Source organism: Ambystoma mexicanum, chromosome 12, assembly GCF_040938575.1.
Source record: "Ambystoma mexicanum isolate Mex_15411 chromosome 12, UKY_AmexF1_1, whole genome shotgun sequence".
NCBI lineage: Eukaryota > Metazoa > Chordata > Amphibia > Caudata > Ambystomatidae > Ambystoma > Ambystoma mexicanum.
Genome location: NC_090936.1, coordinates 33989846 through 34010659, shown reverse-complemented (window position 1 = coordinate 34010659; position 20814 = coordinate 33989846). Strand labels below are relative to the sequence as shown.

The following is a 20814-nucleotide window of genomic DNA, read 5'->3' as shown; positions in this document are numbered from 1 at the left end:
CGATGGAAAAAGTTTTGCAACTGGTGCAGAGAAAAGAATGTTGATCCTTTTCTATGTTCTATCCCGGAAGTATTATCTTTCCTTCTGACTGACCCTAGCAAATAGAGTTCTGAATATCGGAACAATAAAAGGTTACCTTGCGGCGCTTTCCATTTTCAAGCGCTCATCGGAAGAATGCTCCTACTTCAAAATTCCTTTGATAATACAATTCTTAAAAGGACTCACTAATGTGTTTCCTCCTCACCCATTTCAAGTACCGATCTAGGATCTAAATTTAGTCCCAAAATTCTTGATGTGTGCTCCTTTTGAGCCTATGCACACGTGTCCATTAAGATTACTAACGTGGAAAACAGCCTTCTTGGTTGCTCGAACATCAGCAAGAAGAGTGAGCGAATTGCAGGCACGGTCTTCTGGGCCACCCTATACTGTGTTCCATAAGGACAGAGTTGTGTTGAGGGTAAAACCATCATTTTTATCGAAAGTAATATCTGATTTTCATTTAAGTCAGAAAATTGTCTTACCCACATTCTATCCTCCACCCCATCCTTCGAAGGAGGAAAGATTACACAGGTTGGATCCGAAAAGAGCTTTAAGCTTTTACATCTCTAGACTTTCCAGACTTAGAGTGGACAACCAGCTGTTTATAGGTTACACAGGAAGGAAACTGGGTCCATTGGTGACAAAACAGACAATTTCACGCTGGATTGTGCTTTGCATTTCAGAATGCTACAGAATGTTAACCTGATTACCCACTGACCCCTCATTGTACCTCCTTTGACATTATCCTTTAATCTGTAACATAACCTGCCAACTGCCTACCACTACACTGTACCCAGTATTGCAGTAACTATATATTACTTGTTTGATATATGTATGTATATGTACTTATCTGACTTCCTTTGTAACTAAGCTAAAGTTATCTTGTTCTACTGCGCCCGGCTACCCATGGGTTTGGCGCGCAATATCAAATATATAAACAAATAAAAAAACAAAACAAATACAGACTAGCTCAAAAAGACCCCCCGGAAGGGTTAAGGGCTCATTCCACCAGAGGCATCGCCTCCTCCACGGCCCTTCAAACAGGTGTTCCAATAAGATCCATTTGCGAAGCAGCAACTTGGTCTTCGCTACACACCTTCTCAAAATTCTATAAACTGGATGCTTCCCAGTCTAAGGAGCTAACTTTTGGAAAAGCAGTACTATACTCAACCATCTAAGAGTATCGAAAAATCTACCCCCTCCTCCAGAGGAATTGTCCATACTGCTTTGGGAGTCTATCTAAGATAAGAAATACGTTGGAGGACACAATCCACTCGAAGAACAAGTTACTTACCAACTGGTAACGTTTCGATTGGATGTTCCTCCAACGTATTCCTCAACGCCCACCCAACCTACCCCTCTGTAGATTTTTCCGGGTTACTGCTATCTCAAATCTCGCAAGGCTCATACCTGTCTGCCGGCACAATCTACACAGTACAAGATCAAAGATAAAAAGGGGGAAAAACAGAACTGAGGCCAACGGGTGCGGCGCATGCTACTTATAGCACACGATGACGTCACCCTCGACGGAGGCCTTCGAGGGACCATCGACTCAGCGACCTCGACGCACGGCGCCCGCTGCCGAAAGAATTTCCGAAGAGCAGCAAAGCTGGATGGAATACATCTAAGATGAGGAATACGTTGGAGGAACATCCAATCGAAAGAACGTTACCATTGGTAAGTAACTTGTTCTTTTAAAGGTTGACACACCTTGACTAGCTTTTTAAAAAGTGGCCCGTTAGAAGTGAGCTTTCAGTAGAATGTACACATCATGCTTGAAATGTGTATCTGCAATATGTCGGCAGGGAGCAAGGTCTCTTGCGAGACCTCAAAAATAAGAATGGTACATTTTCCTGAGCAGTCAGGAATTTTTCTCACAGCATCAAATTAGTTTCATATGGTATGACGTGTCTCACAAGTGCACATTCATAGTTCTACCTGGGGACGCTTAACAAGAGTTGTAAAAAGGTTATAGCTGCTCCTCCTGACACGTGACAATATTTTGTGCTGATGGAATCTAACCTTACCAGGCCAACGTTACCAGTCCTTTTGTAATTGGCGGAGTTGAGGATAGGTTTATGTTGGTTGTATGTGAAATATGTACTTCAGTAGAGACAAACAGCAATCAATCTTGTACCAAACTCAAGTAGACTTGCAGTATCACAGTCTATGGGCAAACCAGGGTCCCATCCTTCTTAAGCCCAACCACAGCACACTCACAGACAAAAACAACCCACAGTGCCTTCTGTAGTAAATGCAATCAAATTGAATACCTGAACCTTTCGATGTCATTGGGCGAAACCAGATTTTTAATAACAAGAAACCCATTTTCTTCATAAAAAAGTCTCTGGTCTGGGGACAGGAGGTTATTATCCAGGGTGTACCTGTGGCGATAAAAGGAAAGACAACCTTAAGATACAAAACACTAGTCTGGTAAAACGTCGCGAATTCAAAGTGTAGCATACAAATGTAAAAATCACATTAACTATGTAACAGCTTTCACATAGACATGCTACTGTAACCATTTTATTGGGTGTTTCCATCCATAACACAATCTCCATCCTACAACAACCATCCACTCAGTGAGAAGATACATCACATTTGCATATTGTATTTAACGCGTCGCGAACAAACTTAAAACCCCAGAACTCGAGTTTTTCAGCTTGCTTTTAGCAACTTGATGCATTTTAACATCTATACACACTGTGTCCGAAATTAGGGTATAGGCAGCCATTTCCAACGTTTTGTCTTTCGACAATAGCAAGAAATGGCAGAAGTGTCACAACAATAACTGTAAAACTTTCGATTGTATCCATCAGGAAGAATACCAAAGGTCATTAATTTTTATCTTGTAATGGATACATTCCTCCCTGAGATTCCTCATCTTTGAAAGACACCCAAAGCCGTGTCAAAAGACAGAATGGAGGTAGGAAGAACAGCAAGAATGCAGCCCATATAACAGGAAATGCTGCAACGCAGACCTCACAACCCTGGTGCGGTAATACATTGTGAAGGTATGCAAAGAGGCACACGTAGAGCGTTTGGAAGATCACCCCCTCTGTAAAGCTGAAGTAGCTGCTTACCCACTGGCGGGGTGGCCTTGAGACCCCCCTGGAACAACTTCACCAATAGCTAATTTTATGCTCAGAAGAATCCACCTCGAAATAGCTTTAGTAATTGCTCTACCCTAATAGGGACCAGCAAACCCAAGACCTGTTTCAATATGTCATCTAGACAGGTCCAAGGAGAGGAGAAATTCAATTACTATGCCTGTGAGACATAGCAAAGGATCAGTTCACCCATCCTCACACTTTCCTCTGTATCATCTTCCCCCGAGTTAGGTCACAACTTCCCAGTTGTTCCATTTCAGGATTAAGGGCTGTCTGTCAATTGGGTAAGGGTCATTTCACGCACTTTCCTGTTGTCATTGCATATGTTCTTCCGACACAGTCCCGACTTATTTTGATGGTATTGGGCCTTGGGGTGCAGTCTCTTCAATTTCCTGCTTTCCAGGCTATTGTTTCTTCCAGGGCTCTGGTTGCCTGATCCTGTTCCTCCTCCTGTATTCTGGGAACCCATACTCATCTCTGTGTGTGTATTACTTTCTGCTCTAAATCCCCACCAAGGTGGCTTTTTCCATTTTCTGTTTTTCCTCTCTCAGCGTTCTCTTGCTGTGTGTTTTCTCCAGTTGTGGCATATTTTTCACTTAACTTCTCATTCATCTCCCTCTTCTTCCAGTGTACCCTTCACCCTACAAGACTCCTACTAAATTCTCAGTTCACTTTTTATCTCCTCACAAAGGGTGACGCGACTTCTATATTTCCCCACTCCTGCTCCTCTCCCCTCGAGCGTTCCAGTTTCTACAAGTTCTCTACTCTTCCCTTATGCATTAATTCTCTACAATCTTCCTTTCCCCCCAGCACTGCTGCAATGCTTCTCCCTACTCTTAATCTGTCGTCCCAACCTCCTTGTCACTCTTATCGCATATCTTCCCTCCTTTCTTTTCACTCTCGTTCTCCGAGCATTCATATCACTCTCCAAGATGGATATTCTTGCTGTCTGACTAACTTTCTTTCCTGACTCTATGAAGCACTCTCTTACACCTTTGTCTCTGGTTTTTGAGCCTGACACCTCTTTCTCCTGCTCTCACCTCCCCTATACAATGTTTTATCTTTCCACTCCTTTTTCTTCTACAGAGTTCTTACTCCCTTGCTCCTTCCCGGGTCATCTCCCTCTTCTGCTCCCCACCCAATCTCCCGTCTCGCAATAAGTGTGCCTTGCTTTCTGCTATCAGCCCACTTGCCCTTTCTTCCTTCCCTCTAACTTTCTTCTGGCCCTCTCTCCTTAGCACCAGGAGGATAGCTGAGGGGCAACGCGCTCGCCTTGGAAGAAAGACGACGCGGAACAACACAGGTTCGATCCCAGAGTCCGCACTTAGAAACCTCCAGGTATTAAGCACGTTATAAATAACCAATCATAATTGCCCTATGTTTCCTCTACCTCTCCCATTCAGGGTCTTGAGTGTGCCTCCTTCCCCTGCTCCTGCTCACTTCCCCATCACTGGCTGCTTCTTCGTGTGTTGAGGTCACAAACTGTCAGGCTGTGCTTCTTCCTGTTGAACCTAAGCTCCTCTTTGGTCTTCTTTTCCTCCCCCTTCTTGACTGGTGTTCCTCTATTCCATGTCCAGGCACATTCCCTGCATCAGACAATCAACTTTCTGTTCGTCTGCCCAAAAATTAGATCACACCTATAAAAACGAATAATATGGTAATTTTTTCATACATATAAATCTGAAAAGAAATGCACATCAAGTACAGCGGGACAGAGGACACTACTGATCATTCAAATTTCTTCTTGCAGCAATCCAAAAACATCAAAAACTTACACAAGGTCAAAAGCAAAGAAACACTGTGTCCTTCCATCAGCCGAGACCACAAGGATTGCATTGCGTCAGTAAAATCAATGTGCATATATGGGGTGAAATGTAGTCGTAGAGGAGAGGTCTTGGAGAAAAACAACGTAAAATGTTTCAAAGACCATTTCATCATGATTGTCACACAGCCTGCAAGCATGAGCAGTGACTGCAAGTCGTAGTCCTTTACATTTAAGAGTAGGTCGCTGGTTAAATTTAAACCGCATTTCTAACCCGACTATAAAGAAAGAGACCCAAATAGCTAGGAAGCTGGTCTCTCAGTCTAAACAAAGCAGCATAACCCTTGTACATTTTGTAAGAACCTAGACACACTATAGAAAGCTGCCAGTCATATTCATATAGTAGCTTCTTAATTTTCATTGGATTGTTAACCAATTGCTCAGGTCCAGACTCTTTTTACAAGATGGTGTTCATAAAATTGCCAGATTCAGAAATAAGAAACGGAATATGGTTTCAACATATCAGCGAGGTCTATATGGAGTGAATAATGGGGAGGAGATAAGATTTTTAGATATAGGCATCATTTTTTCCAGATAATCTTGGTATTCAATGAGACAAAGCCCATTTCATGTCTAATGATAGGATTCAGGATAGAAAGCGGTAGGTTAAGTACCCGCTTCCATAAGACACCTTGTACTGTGTTATGGAAATCGCCCAAATCTAACTGTGAAACCTCCAATCAATAGATTAAAGAGGGTTCAACTTTGGCAAGGTAGACTAATAGGATCGGAAGAAGCGAGAAAATCTTACAAAAACCTCTTGATTTGGGCTAATAAGGGAGCAATTTTGGATCTCACTTTGAGTTATTCAGATTTGGAAGCAGTTTTGGAAAGTCTGAAACCCAAATAATGCATAGAGGGAACCCTTCCAACTTCAAATCACCTGCCACCCAATGCATTGACTTTGGTTTATATGTGTTGTAATAAATAACTATATTCGATTTGGGCCGTTGATCACACGATTATTTATGATCATGTATTCTGCAAACAGATTTTCTTTTCTTTGCAGACCTAGTGGGGTTTGGTCAATGAATAGCAAGTCGGGCGGGGGGGAAAGGGGTATGGAGCAGCGCATGATGGCTGCTTAGCCCTCGAGCTCCGTGTGGGCCTGGCTGACATCTGCTTGCATCTGCGTTCGCCTGCGTCTAGTACACACATTCTACAGCTGGGCTGCTGCCCCTTGGTGATGGGCCGCAGTCTGTGAAATTCCGGTTTGAATCGGACTCTGGAAGCCCGTGAACGGGCCCCCTCTTGCAGCGGCCTACAGCCTCGTTGAGGCCGCGGCGTTGGCCCGGCCCCTGTCCCCTCCTTGCCGGGGTCCGGTGCGCTGAGCGGCGGCGGGAGGTGAGGCGCAACTCCTGTGGACTCCGCCCATCCCTGTGGGAGCCCCGCTGGGCTGTGCACGGCCCAATCAGGGCACTGTGCCTGCGCCGCTGTCCGCGGCCGCCCCCCCCCTGAGCAGGCCGCGTTGCAAGCAGTTTCCTGCTGGGGCCGTCGCGGGTGCGCGCCCCGGCCCCCTTCCTTCATAAGGTGCAGAACCTCCACCGCCGACCCACAAGGGGTGGATGTGCCGCGGCTGAGCTGCGAGGCTGATCCGGTGGGTCTCGAGGACGAGTGGGACCGCGCCGTTCAGGTGAGGTGCGGGGGAGGGGTCCCGCTCTGGACGACCACAGCGCCCCCCCTGCTTCTTCTGCTTTCCCCACTGCCCCGCTGCTCATCTGGGGCCACAGGGCCCATACACTCTCCGGATCTGGTCCGGAGCCTGACCTACGTGCTTTGGAGGGCGGGCCGCAGGAGGATCCCTTGAAAGGCACCTTTCACGCCCCCGCGGCGCTGACTTGGTCTGAGGATCGCACCTTCCCGCTGCATCATTGTGGCATGCACAACACTTGGAGGACAAAGAATCCGACCTGTGGCCATCCGACCAGTGAAAATATACATACTGTTCCCACATATATAAATCAAGCTTCTGAATCGGCTATACTGTGGGGTCAGTGAACATTCTGCAGCATATATTAGCGACCTCCGTGCCTCCAGATACACTCTCCGACCACTCCTCAAACCTACTGTCATTTGGCATAACATCAGCCATTACAATGGACAATATGGCAATTTAAGGGGAACTCCAGTACAGCCCTAGTGAGCCCTGTGAACACTAAATGCCTGCCCCCATTTCACACCTGATACACAGTGTCTGGGCTCCTCGTGGAGTGGGATTGGCGGACCGGTCCCTAACCCCCTGCATGCACTGGGACGTGCCCAACAACACAACTTCTGCAACTGTTGGCCCTAGGGGCCGGCGCCCTCCCTCTTCTGGACCCAGGGGCAGCCCCATGCTAGCACACCGGCTGTGGCCATCTTGACTCTCTCTCTACTGGAACCTACTTCCCCTGCTGTTAGTGGGAAATCAACATCTGCCCCTTGGCCCCACGGTCCATGGGCCACGCTCCCTCCCTCAGTGTCTACACTTTTGGTCTGCGCCGCTCCTGGGGCTGAATCCACGATGCCAAATAAGTCATGGGGGACCTCCAAGGGGGGAGCCATGGATAGATTGGCCAGAGCTGTCCCGAGGGGAGAGGGGTGTCGTGACTCACCCACACAGGAGGAGCAGGAGGTTGAACGCCATCCCACTGCCACGCCCCCTGATTTGACTACACTCATGGAATCGATGGCTAAAAATTTCGCTTCCTTTAACGAGAAATTGGATGACATCAACGCCAATGTCGCCTCTTTAAAAACACGGATGGATCAGGCGGGGACCAGGATTACTGACGCTAAGAATCAGACATCTACTAATGAGGATGACATACATGTATTACAGGACACTGTTGCCTCCCTGTCGCGCGACATGAAGAGTGTGCGAGCAAAGTGTGACGACTTTGAATCGTGCTCTCGCAGAAATAACTTACGAATTATAAGGGTCCCTGAGAGTGCTCTTAAGGGGCGCATGGAGGATGCTGTGGAAACATTATTCAAAGATCTTCTGGGAAACCCTGCTCTGTCACCATACTTCACAGTTGAGCGCGCTCACCGAGCTCTGTCACCAAGACCCAAGCCGGGCGACATCCCCAGGCCCATTATAGCCAGGATTCTCAACTATCGGGACAGAGATCTCATCCTCTGCCTGTCGCGTGAGAAGGGAGACCTGCGCCTTGATTCACACACTATTAGGATCTTTCCAGACTTCTCGGTAGCGGTGCAGCAGGAGAGGCGCCAGTTCAGAGTCAAGAAGCTGCTTAGAGAAAGCAATGTTCCGTACGCCATCCTATCCCCAGCGCGCCTCATAATTACACACAATGGTAAACTGTACTTCTTCACTGTCCCAGAAGAAGCGGTGAAATTCATTGAGATGCATCTATCGCTTCCCAACCCAGTTGGGGACCTCGCCGACGACGGTTAACCTAGTGAGCCACTACCCGGACGAAATCTACCTCTCGAGTAAATCCGAGAGTCGGAACGTGCCCATGGCAACAATGTACTGTGAATTCAGCGAACCAGGTTCCTTCAGCGCCCGATCGGGCTGAGATCCGGCCCGGGTACGGCCGACACTGATCTTCTGGCCCCAAGGGGCATCGAACTTGCCATGAACCCTAGTCGCCTCTCCAGTCTTGTCTCGCCTGCAATGGCCAGCTGGTAATGGGACGCTGTCTTAAGATCCGTCCATCGCAGAACCTGCCTCTGACAGCCCTCGTTGTCCTACATGTTATGCTAAGAGCCGCCCACACGGCAACAGCACACCTTACTGCAATTGCAAAATTCATGTTTTGTTGGTTTTCACTGTTTTTTGGCCCCTGTTGGGCACTGGAAGGACGTAGCCCTGTTGGGCTTCGCCGCCGACCTCTACTTCTAATTGGTGACGCCTGCATTGGGGGGTGGGGGATCTACCCTGCAAGTTGGGGGTGGGCAGTGAAGGCGGGGGGTGGTACTGTTGGGGACTGGAGAAATGTTATAGTAAAAGGCAGGGGCGGGTTGGCAGAACGCGATACACTAGGGCATCCGCATTAGAGATGGCTCAGTCTCACATCTGAATTGCGGCAGCAGTGGTGGGATGTACATTAGACCTCTGTGATGCTTATAACTGCGCTGTTTAGGAGCACTTGGGGATTGAGTAGCTGTGCCGGGGCTCCAGAGGCTGTGGCACATCTTGGTAGTCATGGGCGCAAGTGTCACCTATGCAAGAAAAGCACTCCATGGGCTCTTTGTCTAAGTGTATATTATTTAGATAATTAAAATGCCGGTAACGATAATGTCCTGGAATGTGCGGGACCTAAGCAACTACACCAAGGGTTGCAGGATTATGGCATATGCCAGCACGGCTACAAAATACTGCTCCTGCAGGAGACACATTCCACGGGTCCACTGGCTAGGAGTATAGCGCCAACCTGGGGGCCTCACAGATATTTCACCTCATATTCCACACGTGCCAGAGGAGTGTTGACGTTGATCCATAAGTCACTTAAATTTGTCCTACACAAGAGTTACATAGATCCTGAGGGGAGATACACTGGGCTGCACTGCGCCATTGTCAACAGGGACTATTTGTTGGTGAACACCTATGGTCCTAATGTTGATTCTCCCGAATGTATTGACCAGGTGGTATCCATACTGCTGGGGTACGTGGGAGTGCCGATCATCTGGGGTGGGGATATGAACTTCATTCTTGAGGCCATGTTGGACAGGACTGGTACAGCCACCAGGCCCCTGCCAGGCGCAGCGCGTAGACTCCTGACCCCCAGCGTGACACTCGACATTCACAATGCATGGAGGGCTTTACATCCGCAAACGCGGGAATATACTTATTACTCATCAGTGCATGACAGTTCCTCCAGGATCGATCTGTTCCTATTATCCGGCCCTATGTTGGGAATCATGTATACTTGCACGCACACTGTCTGACCACTCACCGATCTCGATATGCCTAGAACTGGGAATACCGGCTCCCACCATCAACACATGGCGCTTCAAATCAGGCGCCCTGCAGGACATTGTCTTCAGGGCAGATATCCTCGCTGATATTCAGTCCTACTTTGAGCACAATTTGCCACAGGCCACCACCCTGGGGGTCCGTTGGGATGCCTTCAAAGCCTTCATTAGAGGGGCATCCATCTCCAGGGAGTCAGGAGTCCTCAAAACCATTAGAGCCACCCTGTCCCGCACTGAAGCCAAACTACGGGACCTGGAGCAAGCACATCCGGCCTCTGTCGACCCTGGTGTCCTCTCCCAGATCAGAGAGGAGCTCAAGACCTTCAATGAGCAGGCCAATAGGGAAGTGCAGTATTTCAGCCGGCCACAGGCTGCACGGAAATACGGCAAGGGTGACAGACCCGGCAAAACGCTGGCCGCTTTGGCGAGGAGGGAGTGGGGCCAATCCCAAATTACCTGTGTTAAGGACAGTCAGGGGACGATGCAGTGGTCTGATCAGCATATCCTCGAGGTCTTCACAGGCTTCTACTCTGAACTGTACTCTCAGCCTCCTGACCACAGTGACTCCCAGATGCGGGAGCTCCTAGAACAGATCCCTACCACTATCGTCTCTCCAGCGACAAGAGACCAATTGGATTCCCCTGTTACATTAGAAGAAATTGTGGAGGCCATCTCTAGTCTCCAAAAAGGAAAGGCGCCGGTCCCTGACGAGCTAATGGCGGAATTCTATCAGGAGCATGTGGCTATACTGGCCCCCCGAGTTGCTTGGGGTGTGGAATGAGTCACTCCGGCTGGGATCCCTTCCCTCGTCATTACGCGAGCCCGTTATTACGGTCCTGCTCAAGCCTGGTAAGCCTAGCGATGACTGTGCATCATACCGGCCCCTTTCACTCATGAACTTGGATACAAAAATCTTTGCCAAGGTGATCGCTAACCGCTTCCTACCTGTTATGCCATTCATGGTGCACAACGACCAGTCAGGTTTCGTGCCTGGGAGATCCATGTCACATAATATCAGGAGGCTTCTTAACGTTATGGCATGCATCAATCAAGATGTGAGTGCAGTCGCGGTCACCCTAGATGCCCAGAAGGCCTTCGATATGGTATCCTGGAAGTACATGTGGTTGGTCCTGGAGACCATGGGCATTGGGCCTAGGATGCTTGCATATATCAGACTGCTGTATACCTCCCCGGTTGCCAGGGTCCGTGTCAATTCTCAAACGTCCGCCTTGTTCCCTCTCTTCAGAGGCACCCGCCAGGGATGCCCGTTCTCCCCGATAATGTTCGCACTGGCCATTGAGCCTATGGCGGACTTTGTCAGGGAATGCAACTCACGCAAAGGGATACGACTACAGGGCACCCCCGAAATTATCTCACTCTACGCAGATGACGTGCTGCTGTTCATCAGAGATCCAGACCTCCACCTTGACCCTATTTTGCGTGATATCACTCGTATTGGTACATACTCTGGCTTCACCATCAATTATACCAAATCTCCTCACGGGCTCTACGCTCCAACCTACCACGGAGTACCCGCTCTGGTGGTCCCCTGACGGGATTAAATATCTGGGAATTCAGGTGTCCCTGACCAAAGAAGCCCTCTTAGCTAACTACCTAGTCGCGGCAGAATTGGCAGAGACCAAAATAGCACGCTGGTGCTCTCTCCCGCTGTCACTGGCAGGGAGATTGTCACAGGTTTAAATGGTATTGCTCCCCAAATTGTTGTACACATTCACAAATGTCCCCATATGGCCCAGCAAGAAGTACTTCGCTGACCTATACAAACTGTGCGCGCAGTTCCTGTGGCATTCTGGAGCAGTATGCAAAAAATGGACTGCCATGACTCTTCCCTACGAGAAAGGTGGGTTCACTGCTCCTGACCTGATGCGGTACTGGATCGCAGCCCAGGCACAGTTTGCCACCTACTGGTACCCGGGCCCCCCTCACCCCTCTCGCCCGCATGTCAAGCTAGAAACCCTTGCTGCATCTGGCACCAATATAATGACCTTAATTTTACACCGACGTTACGAGCCAGACTCACCCATAGACCCAGTCCGAACCACCCTATTGGCCTGGAAGCGGATATTTGCTGAAGGCATTGAGGAACGCCCATACTATAAGTGGCTCCCCGCCTGGCAGTTCCCCGGGCTGGAACCCACGAACGACATAGCCCTAGCACGACACTGGCGGAACCTGGGGTACCTAGCCCCAATTGACTTCTACCCGGATGGGCTATTTATAACACCACAGACTTGGAAGCCGGGCCACTCGGGATCACCAATGGAACTGCTACAGTACTACAGACTCTGCGCTGCATTCTGCGATGCTTGGCCCGAGTTTCCCAACGAACGTCCCGACTCCCCCGAGATGTCCTACATTGCCAACTGTGGTGGGGCCCGCAGGGTAGTATCCTCACTATATAAACTCCTTCTCACAACTGCCACACTGCAGCTCTTTAGGGTGCGGGACGATTAGGCTTCCGAACTGGAGGTAGAAATCACGGACCAACTATGGGGGAAAATGTGCTCCCACACTAGGAGGGTCTCCCTGAACTTTTGATACCGCACTATACAGTATAAACTACTGAATAGGCTATACTACACCCGGCGCAGGCTCTCCAGGTTCGTTCGCTCCGACCGACGGCTCTGCCCTCGCTGTGGCGCGGAGGATGCGGGCCATCTCCACATTTTTTGGGACTGCCCGCGGCTAGCCCCATTCTGGGACGAGATCCTGAAAACTCTGTCCGAAATCTGCGATACTGTTATTGAGCCTGACCCCCTGGGGGTACTATTTGGGGTGTGGGGTGGTGAGGGGGCCAGAGAAGCGGCTAAACTCTTAAATGTGTGCTGTATAATTGCCAAAAAGTGTGTTTTACAGAACTGGAAATGCTACGCTCCCCCCTACCTTCCGGAAATGGCTGAATTTATTGACTTGGTCTCGGAACTGCGAGGAGGAATACATTAGCACCCTCCCGTCCCGATCCCGGCCTAAAAACATTTGGACTGCCTTTAATAGTTATCTCAATGGCCTTGACGCCCACTCCTCTGTAGACGACTCACTGTAAATAGTGTTGCCATGTGCTTTGACACTAGAAGTTCTGTAGTGCTGCATTCTCCATGTGTCTATTTCTAACTGCTCATTTGTGCCACTGTATGCTGTGGATTACTCAGATTGTTATTTCATAATTGCTCTGCTGTGCGTGTATGTCATTTGCGTCTGCCAACAAAAATAAAAATTCCAAAAAATGAATAGCAAGTCAGGAACAAAAGGTGAGCACGTTGATTCTGGTAGTACCTATTTGAATTTAAAGCTCTTATCTCATCAAGGTCAGGTAGGTATAAATCAAATTGTGGGGGTGCGAGCACATAACCTTGTCGTAAACCAATAAAAGTACTGATAGGTTGTGTCAACACACCCGCTCTTGTCAGATTTTGGACCTGAGGAGCTGGAACATCCCACTTCAGTAGTTTTGCCCAAGATTTCTCACGTATATCCTGATCGAATATGCTATTCGTATCGATCAAGGCTATATATACTGTGCCAAAGGCACTTTTTTTACTTGGACAAATAAATGGCCTATAACAATGCCATTTAGAGATGTCCGAAGAGCTCTTCTGAACCCAACTTGAAGGTGAGAAAGCAGGTTTAGTTTCTCAACCCATACATCAAGATCCTGGAGTATTAGGGAGCCAAATCATTTGCTAGAGACGTCCAAAATAGCTATCGATCTATAATTGGCTGGTAGTGCGCAATCGCCCATTTTAAATATTGGGATTATATATGAGGTGTGCCAGGAGGATGGAAAATCCAAATAACTACTTCAAGTTGATGGGAATGCCTGATGTATAGAGGAGTTTACAGGTTGTCCCATGGTCCTTGAGCACAGTGTCCTGTGACTCGGCTCAAAAAAGTTAGTCCTCAAGGTAGAGAAAGGTATGCACTTTCCTTCTGTGAAGATTCGTTGCAAACAATTCCAAGACATTTGTGCATACGCTGGGGCCAAAGTCAAAAGCCAGAACGAATGGGAGCAGTGCGAATGGTAGTAAAAGTGCTTTCCTTTACAAAACAAAGGCAGTTCTGATGTTTGGGGCAGATAGCGACCTGAAAGTGTAGTGTAGTAGTGGTCCTGCAGATCTAGCGATACGAGCCAATCGTGCATCGCCAAAGCTTGAAGGATCTGCACCATGGGCACCATCTTGAAATCCAAGCCACCATTACAAGGGAAGGGCTGCCAGCGCTCTAGTGGCAAGGGTACTGAATTCTGAACTGTGCCAGCACCCTTGCCACTAGAGGGCCAGGAATTATTTCCTTTTGTTGGTTGCTTGGATTGGTTTGGCCTGGCCCATGTCCTCTCTGTAGGAGAGGACACATTAAACTGAAGGAAAACAAAATGTAGGGATTGCCTTACTACATAGCACTAAATCCCCAGATCAAAACAGAAAAACTTGAACATAAAAAAAAAAACGATTTGCAAAATAAATCCATGTGCACCTCATTAATCAAGTCATCAGTGCACTACTGGATTTAAAAGTGCTGTATAGTATGTTACACTACACATTTCTCCTAATGTTAAAATGGTTATATGGGATCTAATCCCAGGAATCACAACTAAAGCAATACAAATGTAAAAGATAAGACATTGTGCATTGAAAGTAATGTAAACATTCAAAGCAGATAACATGGAAATGAATTAAGTCAAATTAACCTCATGCTCAAATATCATATTCTAAAAAGGGGTCTATGGATGCTTTTTAATTTGTCGTTACAGGAAAGTTACTCCTGCACACCGAGCGAAGCGCAGCAATCATTCATTTTGTCCCCTCCCCCATTTCCATTCGTACCAGGTTTACTTTGAAAAGAGTGGGAATCTCGCCCTGCCTTACCTTGGGCACTAAACACAGCCCTTCATATTTGCTCTCAGCCATACAACCCCGGCCACAAGCGATTTGCTTTATTGTTTTGCTCCATTTCAAGTTTTTTTAATTTGAATGGTGAAATAGGGTTATCTTTGCATTATTCATTTTTTGCATTGTTTAGTAAGTTACTTTTATGTCTTTATTTTCATGAGTCTTCATTCCAGTAGAGCTATTTTTACTGCCCATTGTTAAATGCCCCCCCTTATCATTCCACATGCAAACACAACCATGACATACGATCAGCAATACATTAAAATCTCGCTTACCGAAACTCTGCCGGATACGTCGCATTCACAACCTGGGTCGATGTTTGTACGGGTGTCTGAAACATTATTGAAGGAAAGTAGTATTTGCAGGAACACACAAAAATTGCCAACACAACATTTATCTTGTGATCTAAATTGTCCTTCGAAGGAATTATCACTGTTATTCATAATCTGTCAGGATTCCATGGTACATTTCTAGAGTTTCAAAGGTCCACAACCTTAAAAGACATACTGTTAGAATTCCAATGTAATTTTCAAAGACTTCATTTGCTTACACATTAAATTAAGAATTCATCATTTAGAAATAAAACCCTGTGGATGTAGTTTTACTTTAGTAGTGTGATGTTTGGGTTAGAAATAGAACTTGTACAAAAATTCCTTAATGCAATTTTCAGGAATCGCTTATTTCCCCAAAGCAAGATGGAGGGTCCTTTCTGCAGCAGTGATTGGAGTACAAAGATTATGAGGTAATTTGGAATGTTGGTCAGAGTTCTAAACTGCCTTTCATTTTAGCTGTCTTAGTGGCAGATCGCAGACTACTTAGCTCTAAGAGTATGTTTTAAAAATATTTATAGTTTGCTGATACTAAGAAGAGTTACAAAGATTTCCAAAACTTCAGAAGAAAAGACTTTGAATTCAAGACTTTCTAGGAAGCAGTGAAGATACAGATGAAGCAAGCTAAGTGATTCACTCTTTCAAGATATATGAAATTGAGTGAAGTTCATTTGCCTTTTCTTTTTGGAAAAAGACGTAATTAAGAAACTGTATTTTCTATTATCAGATTTGATTCCGTTTTATTATCTGAAATCTGCATATTGCGTATATACATTTTTGTGTTAAGTTTTAATATGCGCGATGCTAATCTACTAACATATGCGCGGTTTATTAAAAGTATATATTTTTTTACAAATACAGTTAAGATCGGGCTGTACTTGTAACTTTATCTAATTAGTTAGTTGCTTGCGCAAGCGTATCTTTGTCTCGCTTTTGTCGTTATTAGTAAGGTTAGAGTAAAGAACCTTACGTTCATTACGTGCCGTCGCGTACACGTCATTTCTATTACGGAAGCAGTGCGCGGTTCGTTTTGTCAAGAAAACAAGCGTCGGATGGATGCGCGGTTCGTCTGTCAAGAAATCAAGCGTCGGATGAAAGCGCGGCTCGTTTCTCAAGGAAGTAAGCGTCGGATGAATACGCGGTTGAGTTTTTCAGAAAAGAAGGCGTTGGAAGGAGGCGCGGTACGTTAGACTATAAGGGATGCATCAGATTAATGCGTGGTTCCTATTTAAGTACAGTAGTCATCGTATTACGTGCGTGCAAGTCTAAAAGGCACCAGCAGAGTTTTAAAGAAGAGTGAACAGACTTTATTTGATTTTTGAAGATAAAGAAGTTTAGTTAAGTCAGAAGCGTTTCAGTTAAGGTTATTACAATTCCTTTTAAAATATAAAGACATTTATTCTGATATATGAAGAAAATATAAAGAGACATTTTTAGCAATTGCAATATTGCAAGACATTTTCAGAGGAAGTTAATTCGAATTCTGGCAGCAAGTTATTTTTATTAGAATTCGAGGAAAACCTGGTTAAGAAGTTTTAGGAAATATTTAATAAGAAATAAGTTACTCAAGATCTACAGAAGTATCTACTCAACACCATCTGAAAAGAAAGCCTATCAGCATTATAGCATAGGCAACAGGTATTTATTAGAAAGAAAACAAATCATAGTAAAAGAAATAGTAGACATATTTATCAGTTATATATCAACATCTATATGTTATTGTTTTCCCTAGATTTCACAGACACTGAGGCGAGTAATCCAGTACCAGAGGGCATCAGTGCAATACAGTGAAGATCTGTCTTTGTTTTGTTCTCCAATTCCCCTTTCCCTTTGGGTTTGCCAGCTTGGTAGTTTTATCTGCTGAGAGACGGTTAGGCAGGCAGACTTAGGGGGTCTGGTGGGCCAGCATCACTCCTGCAGGAAGAGTCAAGATTGCACCTGACATAATTAGAAGGGAAGACTATTTAAATGACATTTATGTAACTGAAAAGTTGACGACAATTGCATAAAATGTTTTGTGTAAACCGTATTACATAAAAATGTAATACTATTTGCTATATTTATGGCAGATATCATTATCCTAGTTCCATAATTTAATTGAAATTATTTGTCTTTGCCTAAATATGTTATTTAGGTATGGTAATGCAATTTGGAATCATCTGCCATATGATAATTTCAGTACATTGGACCCTGCGAGTTAAGCGCATGACATTGCGAGACCTACATAACACAGGTGCAGTTCCTGATACAGTCGGTCTTCCTTCTGTGCGATTAGAATAGACATTATCTGCAGGGCTCTGAAGTAATGGTTTATTGATCAAATGTACTTTGCTTCACTGCTGCTCAACAAAGAAAACGTTACTCACTGTACTGATTGCTATACTCCTAGCCCATAGTTCCCTTTGCTCTAATATTATATGCCCCATCCCCCTCCTTTGGGAATGGGATCATGGACATTTCTATCACAAGAGAGCGTTCCCCTGTATCTGGAGTCCTCCACGAGCACATAGTCAATAAGGCATCAGGAGTAATATAAAAAAGGAGCGCAAGCGTACACCAGGAAAGATATAACGCTGTTTATTACAGCTGGGCAAGCACAACTAACAGCCAAGTGGGACAGAACTGGTTGATAGCTGACAACAAAACCCACTGCAGACATCAACGAGAACACAAAATACTTGTTGCCTTTCAGGGATTCCAGAACTCACCTTCTGGTTGGCTCTTCCTGTATCATCCCCTCGTCCCACATCCTTCTTCCCAGGCCCACCTGCCAAGTGGCAATATGAAACTGCTGACCACACTGTCAGTGCCTCCCCAAACATGTTTTTATGAGCTTTCAATTCTCCCCGGTCTTAGAGCCTGGTTCTCTGACCTTGTATGTATCTGCTGGTCCCTGTTCCCAGCGACTACTGTCTCTTGGGAACAGTCAGCTGGCATCATTCTTCCCGCTCTCCATTTACCACGGAGTGCTCTTTGGGAATGGATAGGGGGCATTTCTACAACAAAAGAGCTTTCCCCCTTTAAAAGTGCACATAGGTACAGCCATGGAACATCACTCCCCCGCAAGTCCCAAGCTACAGTCCCCTTTTAAGAACAGGAGTGTTGACCACATTAACACAAGGCATCCACCAAAGCAGCCCCCTGCGCATCAGGAAAGTTGTCTAAATCAAATGCAACTTTGCTCTGTAATCCATACATTGAGCTGTGCGAATTTAGCTGGATTAGAGCAGTCACAGTCACTGATGAGTGTTAAAAACACAGCTAAAGTTGTCGAAAGAACTTACCAATGTTAAATGCTGTGACTTTCCGTGGTTTTCGTTGACACATGCATGGTGTGCTGTTGGAATTTCAGCGCAAATAGCCAGTGGCAGTTTATATATACATTTTGTATACTTTGGGCTTCCTCGTCATTGACCACAGAGGACCACAGAGAAAGCCTAGGTCGCACTCCACAACACTAAACACCAAACGCACTGAGCGCATACTGGTCGCGCTCTATGCTGGTGTATTTTAGGGTGAGGCACAACTCCTTCAACAGCCAGTGAAAGCAGACTCCAGGATTTCAATAGTGCTCCACTGTTAACCGATGATACCAAACACACTGAGCGCACACCGCCACTTCACATAAACCTGTTGGAGCGGAGGGCGATCAAAGTAGTGCTGATGGCCTTCTTGCCATCCATACAGAGGAATACTGTCCTGATCTTGACGGACAACACAAGTGGCCATGCACTACATCAACATCCCCCTGTGCAGAGAGGTAATGTAGCTCTGGTTCTGGGCGTTCCAGAACAAGATCTCCCAGTCGGCAATTCACCTCGCCAGGAAAGAGAATATGATGGCGGACGCCCTGAGCAAGCAAGGCTTGGTCTCTCACGAGAGGTAGCTGTGCTAGGAAGTTCTCCTAGAGATTTTCACTTTCTGGGGAACCCCTCAAGTGTATCTGTTTGTGTCCAGTGTGAACAGGAAATGCAAACTTTTCTGCTCTAGGGAATATTCCCTGAGATGAGAACTGGGGAACGCATTTGTGGTGGACTGGAACTTCCAGCTCATATGTACGTTTCCACCAAGTCCTGTCATTCCTCAGGCGACCAGGAGGTTGAAGAGGTACGGAACAACTATGATCCTGGTTGCCCCGAATTGGGCCAGGAGGATTAGGCCATCTGTCCTCCACATCGTCTTCTCTGGAGGCCAGACCTTCTCTCTCAGGAGATGGGGGGGGGCCGATTCTTTACCCGAGCGTACACAGGCTCAACCTGCACACCTGGCTTCTGAACAGTTAAGCTACAGGGATTGGGATCTTCCGGAAAACCTGATGGAGGTGTTGCTTTCAACCAGAAGGGCCAGTAACTAAGGCTCTGTACGGCTGCCGTTGGAGAAAGTTTTGCGGCTGGTGTAGGGCACAGGATGGGAATCCTTTTTACGCTGCATCTCAAGGGTGTTGTCTTTTCCGTTTCATCTAGCAAGACAGGGTCTTCAGGTCGCCACCATCAAGTGCCATTTAGTAGCACTATCCATTTTTAAGCGCATGCCAGAACATGGGTCATATTTCATGATCCTCTTGGTGGTTCAAATTTTAAGACTCGATTAACACCTCCCCCTTGGTTGTTTTTTTTTTATTTTTATTTATTTAAAGTGCATATTGGTTAATTAAAACCTTATACACTAACAAAATTTAATTACATCGAAAACAAAGAACATACATTAATTTCATATTATCCATACATAAGAAGGGAATATCTCACATCAAATCATGTAAATCATACAAGCAGAATATCACATTTTTAAAATAAGATATTACAGGTTTTAAAAAGAAATTGCTCACTTCCAGATATAAAAGGCTGCCCCAATAAAAACCTTAATTTCACCGTCATAAATTACTGACCAAAATTGATTAGATTCAATCATTTGGAGGTCACCGACTAAATTTGAGTATCCTTTATAATACCATTCCTTTAATTTAATACACATAGTTAAAATGTGTCTTACTGTCTCCACCTCTAATTTACAATGCCTGCACAGTCTTTCAGCACGGGGTATATTTGCCCAAGCCCCAGTAATTTCATTACATGGGAGAGTATTCATACGTAACTGTAAGATAAATCTCCTCAGAGTCCTATTTCCCGTATTTAACAAATATTGTTTCGGAGTGGCTGGTTTAAGACCTTGAAGAGCATACATTGTGTATCGGGGGATATTATATAAATAGGACTGATTTTCACACAAATCCCAGATACATGCTTTTTCTTTGAGATTTTTCAGGATGCGTACTATGTTGTCCTTCCCCGGGAGCTCATTAAAACCTAAAATTTTTAGAAAGACTAGTACTGTATTCTGTAACCTAACCATGTAGGGATTCTTAAACCTACCTTCGGTCTTATTTCGTCCTATGAGACCAAGAAGGCTTTCTTTCCCCTCTTTCCCCAATATTATTTTAAAATAGAGTTTACAACATCCTATTTTCCACCACGTGGAGAGGGAAATTATCCCCAACTCGCATCTTATTGCTTGTATAGGCACGGCTTTGGGCAACCCCAGGACTGGTCTCCAAAGCTTCCCTTCGAGTTGGTCTAATTTACCCAAATATTTACTTTCCACTGTTTCTATAGCGTACATAATTCCTGGGATAATACAACTCTTATATATTTCTAAGAAACCTTCAATGGACTGTCCACCCTTACTAG

At 45.8% G+C, this 20814-nt stretch overlaps 1 protein-coding gene across 2 annotated transcripts in view; it reads right to left on the bottom strand.

The window, feature by feature from the left end:
* LOC138513217 (phytanoyl-CoA dioxygenase, peroxisomal-like) overlaps nt 1–20814 on the bottom strand; it is a 157797-nt gene that overhangs the window by 110265 nt on the left and 26718 nt on the right. The window contains exons 2-3 of one of the 2 annotated variants that reach the window (XM_069627871.1): nt 15077–15132; nt 2313–2423 (exon numbers count right to left, since the gene is read on the bottom strand). In XM_069627871.1, the coding sequence (XP_069483972.1) occupies nt 2313–2423; nt 15077–15132 (167 nt within the window). Of the gene's footprint in view, nt 1–2312; nt 2424–4539; nt 4787–15076; nt 15133–20814 lie in introns of those variants that run through there. The other variant, XM_069627872.1, reaches the window with a different exon arrangement.